The sequence below is a fragment of the Myotis brandtii genome, unplaced genomic scaffold (genome assembly GCF_000412655.1).
Source record: "Myotis brandtii unplaced genomic scaffold, ASM41265v1 scaffold521, whole genome shotgun sequence".
NCBI lineage: Eukaryota > Metazoa > Chordata > Mammalia > Chiroptera > Vespertilionidae > Myotis > Myotis brandtii.
The window spans coordinates 3,910,344-3,920,569 of record NW_005369870.1 but is presented as its reverse complement, the minus strand read 5'-3'; the positions used below and the strand labels follow the sequence as shown (position 1 = coordinate 3,920,569).

Genomic DNA, 10,226 nt, shown 5'->3' with positions numbered 1-10,226 from the left:
TTCTCTTCGGTGCCACCAATCAGCGGAGGGCGCGCACCGGCAGCGGAGTCAGGCTGCGTTGGCCGGCGCTTCTGCGCGGAGCAGGGTGGCCCCTAGCGGCTCTGTGGAAGAAGTGCAACCTGATGCTCCGATTTCTAACTGCGTCGAGCAACATGCAGAAGAAGAGGAAGAGTTTGTGTCGTTGCACCTCCTGGAGGACAAAACCTCGTCTTCTTTTTGTTTTACAAAAAATAAAAACGGAGTGTGATATACGTAGAGATCCAATAAATATAAGTTAACAATGTTACCGAGTGAAGATGTCAAGTAAATGAATGGACATGGACGACTGAACAAGTTGATTCCTTTCTCCTCACTTTGCTTGTTCTCTGTCCTCTAGACTTGACTCCTGGCCTTGCTTGTAATAGCTGTGCAGCCTTGAACAAGTTACTGAACTTGCTTCGGCCTCCGTTTTCTCATCTGTAAAAGAGTGGGATTAAAAACCTAACTCATAGGGTACTGGTTATGTGAAAGCATTTTGTATATGTTTGTATTGTTATATTTGCAGCCTCACCTAGATTTCCCTGATTAAAACAATTCCAAGTTCATTGTTTCTTCCTGCACCCTTTGAAATCTTACCACTTTTTCAGTCAGGTGCATATTATACTGACCCCAAGGCTTCCCAAAAGGGATAGAGATGATTCTAATGACTGGCCCTAAGAGAAATAGAAACCTCCTTAGTTCATGCTCAGGCTCATATCCTTTCTACCACTCCAACCTTTCAAACAAGTTATTAAAGCATCTTGTAGGTAATTAACATATCTTCTCATTCTCTTGGAAATGTAGACTCAATCTTTAGTCATCCATTGGAACAATATAATTCAATTCAATTCAATGAAATAATACACACAAGAGTCCCTTGTAATTGTAAATTACTTTATAAATATTGAATATGATTGATAATAATTATTATTAAATGCCATATATTGAGTGATTTATTTTTTAAGATTTTAAAATTAACTTGAGAGAGAGGATGTGAGGGGGAGGAGAGAGAGACAGAGAAACATTGATCCATTTTCCACTTATTTTTGCATTCATTGGTTGATTCTTGTATTTGCCCTGACTTGTGGCATTCCCAAGGTCCCTGCAGAGTTTAAGCAAGTAGAACCTAAGCAAGTAGATCAAACCCACAACCTTGGTGTATTGGGATAATGCTCTAACCAACTGAGCTACCTGGCCAGGGCTTGAGTGATTTCTTTACTCCTCTAGGCAATTCTTATTTTTCCTTCTGTAATTCTCGCTTCCCACCTCTTTAATTTAGTAACTGCCATCTCAATCAAATAACCCTACTGTTCTGGAAGATCATCTCCCTCCTTTATCAGGGTAAATGTGCACCCTGTAATTATATTTGCTTACTCATAGCTACTCCTCAATTTAGGTAATAAGCCCCCACAACACAGGTAACATTTTGCATGTCTCTCCAAGCGTGACCGTACTTCAACTGCAGAATTTGATAATTGCTCTTTTACCAGGAGAAAAAGGAATTAAGTGATGGACCCCAAAGAGAGGTGGATGGCTTCTAAAGATACCCACAAATGAAGAAGGCAGGAAAAGGACCACAAGGGAAGCCTGAGAAGAATGAAGGGAATGAGAGTATAGGGGTGGAGTGTAGGAATATCTCTTTCTCAAATACTCTCCCCTAAGATTTTCAAGTATCTTACTGTCTTGTGGATACACCAAGAAAGCGGAGGGAAGGGGCTAATGCCACCATGACTACCCCACCTTAACTGACCCTCCATACTGAAGCCCCCCATCGCTACCTCAGCTGCAACATTTATTCTCCTTTCTGCCAGGACAACAGTCAAGTCACACCAAAGTCACACTGGGAGCTGTAGGAATAAAGCCCTCTTAAATCTAAGGAAAGAGGGGAAGACAGAGGATCAAAGGGAAGGTTGAGATTCCCTGGAGACCTTATGCCCTGGAACACCACTCCCCCCTTACACCCTGGATTAAACAGCATTAGGGAGCCAAGAGAGGAAACACTTGTGAACGGGAACCTGTGCCTGCCTGTTCCATTCCTACACCCAATCATCTCACCACACCCTGTAACTAACTCACCTTTATACTCCACGTCAGCCCAGGAACTGGGAGCTACAGAGAGGGGAGACGAGGAAGAGAAAACCAACAATTCCCTGCCCGACCCCAGCCTTACCTCCGTGCAACCAACAGGTAAGCAAGTTTGCAGAGACTACTCAGAGGGAGTCCTGTGAGCAGCCTGGAATAGACTGCTGAGAAGTAAACGATCAAAGGTGAACCAGGGGATGGGAAGGAGGGTGGAGAAGGGGAAAAGTGTGAGGGATCCTAAGAAGTGTAGGCAGGACATAGCAGAGCTTCAGATTAGGGGGCAGGGGCAGGGTGGGGGAACACAGCATCGATCAGGTAAGAGTTCATGTTTCCCTGATTCTTCTCGACCTTGTAAGGAGAGTACAGGTATGAAGGGAGGTGCCTGGGTTCTCTTCCTGGTTCTAAAGAAAAGGTGACCTTGAACCAGCGGATGTCTTTCCCAGTCTCTGCCTCTAACTCTGTGCTTTCTCCGTGTGTTCCTCTGGTATCTGTGTGTATCCCCCGGGGCTCCCTCCCCTGGGAAGACGGGGAGGTTGCAGGGGCAGACTGAAAACAGAGAAGAGGTTGGGCACGGTCACCCTTTCACACCCCCAGAGTGACGAATCGAGTTTCCAATTAAATCGAGAGGCTTGGGGGAAGGGTATTCGAACAGACCCCTTGGGTGCTGTTCCTCTACTTGGTGCTGAAATCTGGGCAGCCTTATCCCAAGGGTGCAAATCCCCGGTCCCTCTGGTCCCCCTAATCTACCAGGCGGTTGCCGCCTACCTCTGTCTCCGCACACCTAGCGCGGTGGCAGGCGGAAGGCGGGGTCTGGGTGAGCCCCACCCCTGGAGACTGCGGCTGAGGCCTGCCTCGCCTCCTCCCGCTAGCTCATTGCGCCTTTCCTGCAGGCTGCTCGGTACCGGCTTGCACTCCAGCCTTCACTCCGGGCCTCATTTCGGCTCCAGCCTTGCACCCAGCAGTTCCGGCCCGCAATCCCCCTGGTGGCATCCTCCCTCCCGGTTCCCGCCCTGAGCCTGCTCCTGCTCTGACATTCCGTAGCAGGATCCTCGAGCCATGGCCGGTCCCTTCTCTCGTCTGCTGTCCGCCCGCCCCGGGCTCAGGCTCTTGGCTTTGGCTGGAGCTGGGTCTGTAGCTGCTGGATTTCTGCTCCGCCCGGAACCTGTACGAGCCGCCAGTGAACGACGGAGGATGTATCCCCCGAGGTATCAGTGTCTGAGCCCCCACCCCCACCCCCACCCCGGGAAGTGGTGATGGGAACGGAGATGGGGATGGAGATGAGGACCGGGTAACAGAGAAGGGCTATAGCCACGAAGGCTCTGGAGTGGGCTGCTGTACAGTCTGGAGACCTCCCTCTGGGTTCCTGCCCTGAGCCTGCTCCTGCCCTGACATTCGGTAGCAGGATCCTCAAGCCATGGCCTAGTGCTGAGTGGGGTGGGGGTGGAAGCTAAAACCACAAGGCCAAAGCATTCCTGGGGATCTGTAACCTGGTCCGGTGAGTTCTGGTTGCATCTCTGTCCAAATCCCTAATTGAGAGATCAGGAACTATCCTTTTTGATCTCGTTCATCTCCTTTTCTTGTTGTTCTCCCCCATTTCCTAGATTTCCTCCTTCGTCTTTCCCCTCCCCCATTCTTAATGTTGTGCTCACGGGATGGAAGAATTGAGCAGATCTGGGAGAATTGAGCTGGCCAGCCAGAGGAAGCTAGAACTGCTGGGAAAGAATAGACCCTGAAATCCCTAATGAGATTACCAAGGTTTAGCTTCTCTATAGTCTGCCCTCCTCCCCAGGAGGACAGCCAGACACAGCTAATAGGACAGCTCCTGGCTGAGGGCACTAGGTCTAGGCCACCTGTGCTCTCCCTCCATGGTTACTGGGTACCCCCTCCCTAGTGCTGAGTACCCAGACCTCCGAAAGCACAACAACTGCATGGCCAGTCACCTGACCCCAGCAGTCTATGCCCGGCTCTGCGACAAGACCACACCCACTGGTTGGACGCTAGATCAGTGTATCCAGACTGGCGTGGACAACCCCGGCCACCCCTTCATCAAGACTGTGGGCATGGTAGCTGGAGATGAGGAAAGCTATGAGGTAGGGGGCCCTCAGAGTTTCCCTGGTGATCCAACTCATCTGCCCAGTAATCCCAGCTCCTTCCCCATTAAAACCCCTCACTTACCCTTGAAACTGATCCATCTATACTTATGTTTTCTGACCCTGTGAAATCAATCCACATTTAAAGCCTAGGAGGGGATGCCCCCTCCTTAACCATCCTCTCCCTCCTAATTCTCCTGCAGGTATTTGCTGAGCTGTTTGACCCTGTTATCCAAGAACGACATAATGGATATGATCCCCGGATAATGAAACACACCACTGACCTGGATGCCAGTAAGGTGGGTCAAATATTCCACTTTTGATTTGCATTGCCTTATGTACAACAGTCTGTTTCTTCGATCCTTAATTATCTTTTGACGCATGGTCATTATACTACTGAGCTTTCAGTCTTGGTGTGGAGAAAGGATTGTGTTTTAAGCAGCAGACATGAAGAAGAGAGGGTGTTTGAGAATGACCATTCCTCAAGGTGGGCAGTTTGGGGGAGGGATCATAATGCCCTCTTCAATTGGACTGCTTGCCCAATGGACTTCTCCTTCCAATGCATGCAATGAGGACTCCTCTATATGGTCACCCTAAGACTAGGAAGAGAATGTCAGGAATCTGTTCTTCCCCAAGGCCCTCCGTCCCCACCTACTGTGTTTGTGACTTATATTAATTTCTCTTATTCCACAGATACGTTCTGGCTACTTTGATGAGAGGTATGTATTGTCCTCAAGAGTCAGAACTGGCCGAAGTATCCGGGGACTCAGTCTGCCTCCAGCTTGCACTCGGGCAGAGCGGCGAGAGGTGGAACGTGTTGTGACGGACGCACTAAATGGCCTGAAGGGTGACCTGGCTGGTCGTTACTATCGGCTCAGTGAAATGACAGAGGCTGAACAGCAGCAGCTTATTGATGTGAGGGGCCTGGAGAGAGTGCTAGGTGGGGGGAGCAGATGGAACGAAGAGTCAGAGGGCAGGCTGGGCCAGATGGGACAGATGGACTTTGAGAGGCCTAGGGGCTACTGTAAGAGTTCTTAAGCCAAGTCCCTTTATCTCCCCAGGACCACTTCCTATTTGATAAGCCTGTGTCCCCATTGCTGACTGCAGCAGGAATGGCTCGAGACTGGCCAGATGCCCGTGGGATTTGGTATGAGGCTTACCTTACCTCTTTTGTCACCATATCCCCATAAGTGCCGTTTGCCCCTCTACCTCTCCCCATTCTTGCCCTGTCTATTGACCCCTGTCCTTCCCTCTCTCCTGCCTTCAGGCATAACAATGAGAAGAGCTTCTTAATCTGGGTGAATGAGGAGGATCATACACGAGTCATCTCCATGGAGAAGGGTGGCAACATGAAGAGAGTGTTTGAAAGATTCTGCCGAGGCCTCAAAGAGGTTGGACAAGAGCGTATAAGGGAAATGGGGGGGGGGGGCATAAGACAACACAAAATGCTAGCCCATGTAGATTGACCATATAAGTTATCAACCAACCCAGGACACTTTTGATAGTAAAAGAGATCATCATCAATTACTCAAGGACAACAGGTATAAATCAAAACTGTCCAAGGGAAACCAGGATATATGGTCACCCTAAGACTAGGAAGACAGTGTCAGGAATCTAAAAAAATAAAGCAGTTATCAGATAATCTGAAGAAAAAATAATAGATGGTGGGTCAGTGCCTGGGGTGTGTGGTGTGGGATGTGCAGATAAGGAAAAGGTTTGAGCCTGGATTGATGTATGGAATAAGAGATTGCTGTGTTCATGATTCTAACCACTCAGTTCTGAGCATAGGTAGGCCTCACCTTTGGATTCTGTCATTCCTGCTAAAGTATCATGTCTAAATTTTAAACTGAGAGGGAGAGGAAGAGGAAGAGGGACAGGGAGAGGGAGAGAAGGTGGAGGATCAACTGGCTTAGAAGTTCCAGAATATGTGGCTCTACATGAAGGGTTGAACTGAATTCTCAATCCTATGTGGACTGAGTTTCCATATTCAATTCTAGATTAGGAATTCCCATAAACCCAATTCTTATTGTATGTTCTCATATACACAGTTCTATTTTGGACTTATAAAGAGAGAGCTCTTCTTCTTTTTATAATCTAGCTGGGAAATTTCTACTGTTTTTGTCAAATAATAGACAACATTTCAATTGTAAGTGGGTAGGGAAGTACTTTTTAAATTATATACCTCAGTCTCCTCATCTATAAAATTGGGATAATAAGACTTCCTACATTTTAAGTTGTTGTGAGGATTAAATGAGATAATGCATGTAAAATACCTGGCCCATAGTAATGTTCAATAGGGTTTAGCTGCTGCTGTTATTCTAGAATCTAGTGGTCGGCAAACTCATTAGTCAACAGAGCCAAATATCAACAGTACAACGATTGAAATTTCTTTTGAGAGCCAAATTTTTAAAACTTAAACTGTATAGGTAGGTACATTGTTATTAACTTAATTAGGGTACTCCTAAGGCTTAGGAAGAGCCACACTTAAGGGGCCAAAGAGCCGCATGTGGCTCGTGAGCCGCAGTTTGCTGACCACGGTTCTAGATGGAAGGGTTTCCCCATGTTCAGCATGTAAAATATCCCCTGATGCCATGATTCTTTCTGAACATAAACAGGGTCCCCTTTGCTCATGTTAGGTAGTGGTGTTAATGTCCACCACTCTGACGGATCCCATCTCTTCAACTCTAATAGTCATCTTCATGACTAGGATACTTAAGTGAAACAAAAACACCCTAACACCACCGGGCACACACACATACCTGTAAGTATGGCCCTTCTACACTTTTTCTTTGCTTTCTGGTATGTACTTCTTCCACTGCTAACAGACGGCTCTCTTGCCTCTTCCTGTTGCAAAGCCTACATTTTCCTTTTCTGTCTGAAAGAATCCTCCCAAGTTCTAGGCTCATTAGCAAAACAAAGATAATCAATGCATGCAGAGCTCATTGAATAGTCAACTCTTTCTCAGTTCAGTTCAACACCTCTGGACCATCCTTAATGCATTAATCCCTCAAGTTTCTCTTCTTCAACACACAAGGTATTTTTCTGCAATCTCATCATTATGGGCTTACCTTACATGCAAGATAATAACAAACCATTTCTGCAAAACAAACAAACAAACAAAACCCTGGACAGGGTCATTCTTTCACATCCCAAGTTTCTGGTTCTAGACATATTTCTAGAGTCCTGTGAGTCTAGCTATGGGAGTGTCCACATATTCCTGACTTTTCACTAACAGAGCCTTTGTGAACTCAGGTGGAACGGCTGATCCAGGAGCATGGCTGGGAGTTCATGTGGAATGAGCGTTTGGGATACATCTTGACCTGTCCATCTAACCTGGGCACTGGACTACGAGCAGGAGTACACATCAAACTGCCGCTGCTAAGCAAAGTAAAGGAGTTGTGGGGCTAGAGAGGGGTGTGAGTGAGGAAGGTGGCTGTGTGAGGAAGAGGGAGTGGGCACTTTGGAAAGAAACCAGACACATTGGGAAAGAGCTCTGAGCAGGTTCAGGGCCCTCTCAGGTAGAACCAATCTCTGTCGTTATTCACCTTGCTCCCAATCCCTATCTCCCTTCTAGGATAGCCGCTTCCCAAAGATCCTGGAGAACCTAAGACTCCAAAAGCGTGGAACTGGAGGAGTGGACACAGCTGCCACAGGCAGTACCTTTGACATCTCTAATTTGGACCGACTGGGCAAGTCAGAGGTGAGATCTTCAGGGATTAGGGTGAGGGGAGGTATAAGTCTATGAGGGTTGAGATATAATAGTGAGGTTCAGGAATTTAATAGAGTCTTAAATAAAAATCAGATTGAGTGGGGAGGCAATTGGAAATGAGTTTTCAAAGCAGGCAAATCAGTGCTAAAGAAAGAAACTCAGGTTGTGGGAAGCAGAGATCAAGAATTAGTGTCCTTTAGGTGGAGCTGGTGCAACTGGTCATCGATGGAGTAAACTATTTGATTGACTGTGAGCGGCGTCTGGAGAGAGGCCAGGATATCCGCATCCCTCCACCTCTCGTCCACAGCAAGCATTAACTCCCCATCCTCAGCAGATGACTCAAGATCCCCAGGACTTCTGCCTGTTCTAATGGTGGCCTATCCTACTTGCCCTGGATGCCCCCCACTTCCTGTGCCCCAGTAAAGACACCTTGCTATGCTCCAACTGTCTGTGTGTTTCCTAATGATGGGGTGAGGAGGGAGCAGCCTCCATGAAAGGAAGTGAGGCAATGGGGTTATTCATGATGGAAAGAAACTCCAGACACGGCATGCCAGGAACACTGATTCTCAGCTGGGTGGAAAGCATTAGCATTGTACCCATGTTCCTCATCAGCTTCCTGAAAGTAATTGGAATATAATTCCATTTTCACTTTATTCACTGTGGCTCAAGGTTTCTTTCCCAACACTCTTTAACTGTAGATACAGGTTCATAACAGGTTGCCAAGGATGCAGACGGCTAATGCTAAGATCCAGGAGGGTTGTGACCAATTCTGGAAGCCGCAGGCTGTGCTTCGACCTACAATGAGACAGAGAATGGAAGTGATGTCACAATTATGCTCCCCAGGAGCTATTGACACTCGTAAACTATCTGTCTGTATACCCTTCACTCCAGGGATCTCCGTGGGTTGGCTCTAAGAGTCAGATAGCACCTAGCTGGGGGTCAGATTCTGGGTTAGGAAGTGGGGAGGGTCAAGCTGTGCAGTTGAGAACTCACCCTGCTGTTCTGGGCTTTCCATCCCCTCATGCTGGGCCCATGCAACTGCTCGTCGCTGCTCAGGACTCAGAAAGGCCATTTGCTCAGGAGTGACAGCCACAGCCTGAACACTGGTGAGACTAGATAGCTGGGTGGGGCTGAACACCACCTGGGGTTGGAGGCAGGAATCAGTATATCCAGTGTATCCCGTGTTGGGCTCTGCTTCTCTTATGGTCACTCCACACTCCGATCCATCAATACTTACAGCAAATTTAGGAGCAGGGATGACAGAAATGGCAAGAGGGGTAAGGCCCTGGATTTGTTCCCGCAGCAGTGCTGAAAGGGCCAGGTCTGGGATCCCAGCTGTTGAAGCAAGTGGGAGGGACATCCAAAAGTTGTCTTAGACTGGCCTCTTCCCTTCTCTTCAAACTTAGAGACCTCTTCCAACCATAGACCTTCCCCAACACGTCACCAACCTCTCACCTAAACTCCCAGACTCCCACCTTGAGAATTCCAGAGCAGTCCTCCACTCATGGAATGGAAACCAACATCTGACAGCAAGCACCAGCAGTGACCCAGCCTCCGTACCTGCTATTGTACCAATTTCAGTGAAGATTTCAGGCCCCCAGTTACTGACTGGGCCAAAACCACCAGGCAGCACAAGGAGTTGGGCCAGAACCTCCAGTTGGTCCTCAGAGCACTGGAAATGCAGGTTGCCCAGGAAGAGAGCTGCTTGGCTGTGGAAGAGGGAGGAGAAGGGAGAACGATTCAGCTATGATGGATCAGAGTAGAGATGGCTTCAGGTGAGGTCCCTTCCTCCATGGGATCACTTCTTCGTGATCCTGCCCTCCCCAGTGAGCCCACCGTTACCTCAACATCACCACCCACATCCCTCCCTCCACAGGTGACCTAAATTCCCAACTGTTGATATGCTGTAGTTCCTCTGGTCGCAGTCCACAGAGAGTGTAACCCAGTGCAGTCAGGTGAAGGAAGTCCAGGTGGCTCATGTGCCGGCCACTCTGCCGCAGGAAACTGGAGACCACAACTCGGAGCTGGGGTCGGGGTGGAGGGCACGGGATGAGAGAATTCATGGAGAATTAGTGGATGGGGAAGTGATTAGGGAAGTGACAAGTGCTACTAGATTATATTCTTGTATTATTAAGACCTGAAGATCCAACAAAATAAACTGAAGAACGGAGTGGATCCAGAGACATGGAAGCATGGAACAGAGTGCAGAATCTCAGAGGGAAAGTGGGGGAGGGTAGGTGGGTGGGAGGTAATCAACCAAAGACCTTGTATGCGGATATGTATAACCCATGGACACAGACCATAGCGTGGTGAAGGCCTGGGGTGGG

At 48.2% G+C, this 10,226-nt stretch overlaps 2 protein-coding genes across 5 annotated transcripts in view; one reads left to right on the top strand and one right to left on the bottom strand.

Annotated features, from left to right (window-relative positions):
• The first annotated feature begins 2,027 nt into the window (after positions 1–2,027).
• CKMT1B (creatine kinase, mitochondrial 1B) lies at positions 2,028–8,343 on the top strand. Of its 4 annotated transcripts, none has more exons than XM_014548811.1 (10): positions 2,028–2,205; positions 3,142–3,305; positions 3,992–4,190; positions 4,394–4,489; positions 4,884–5,105; positions 5,252–5,337; positions 5,458–5,581; positions 7,443–7,577; positions 7,765–7,890; positions 8,100–8,343. In XM_014548811.1, the coding sequence occupies exons 2-10, from the start codon at positions 3,157–3,159 to the stop codon at positions 8,214–8,216; spliced, it is 1,254 nt and encodes a 417-aa protein (XP_014404297.1). In that variant the 5' UTR covers positions 2,028–2,205; positions 3,142–3,156; the 3' UTR covers positions 8,217–8,343. The 4 variants fall into 4 exon arrangements, with proteins under 4 accessions (XP_014404297.1, XP_005877604.1, XP_014404296.1 ...); XM_005877542.2 differs by having other exon boundaries at positions 2,029–2,205; positions 2,991–3,305; XM_014548810.1 differs by lacking the exon at positions 2,028–2,205 and adding an exon at positions 2,269–2,285 and having other exon boundaries at positions 2,991–3,305.
• The window catches only part of STRC (stereocilin), an 18,321-nt gene continuing 16,355 nt past the window's right edge, over positions 8,261–10,226 (bottom strand). The window contains exons 25-29 of the mRNA XM_005877541.2: positions 9,781–9,923; positions 9,460–9,608; positions 9,137–9,234; positions 8,893–9,040; positions 8,261–8,694 (exon numbers count right to left, since the gene is read on the bottom strand). Of these exons, the coding sequence (XP_005877603.1) occupies positions 8,606–8,694; positions 8,893–9,040; positions 9,137–9,234; positions 9,460–9,608; positions 9,781–9,923 (627 nt within the window). The 3' untranslated portion in view covers positions 8,261–8,605. The remainder of the gene's footprint in view (positions 8,695–8,892; positions 9,041–9,136; positions 9,235–9,459; positions 9,609–9,780; positions 9,924–10,226) is intronic.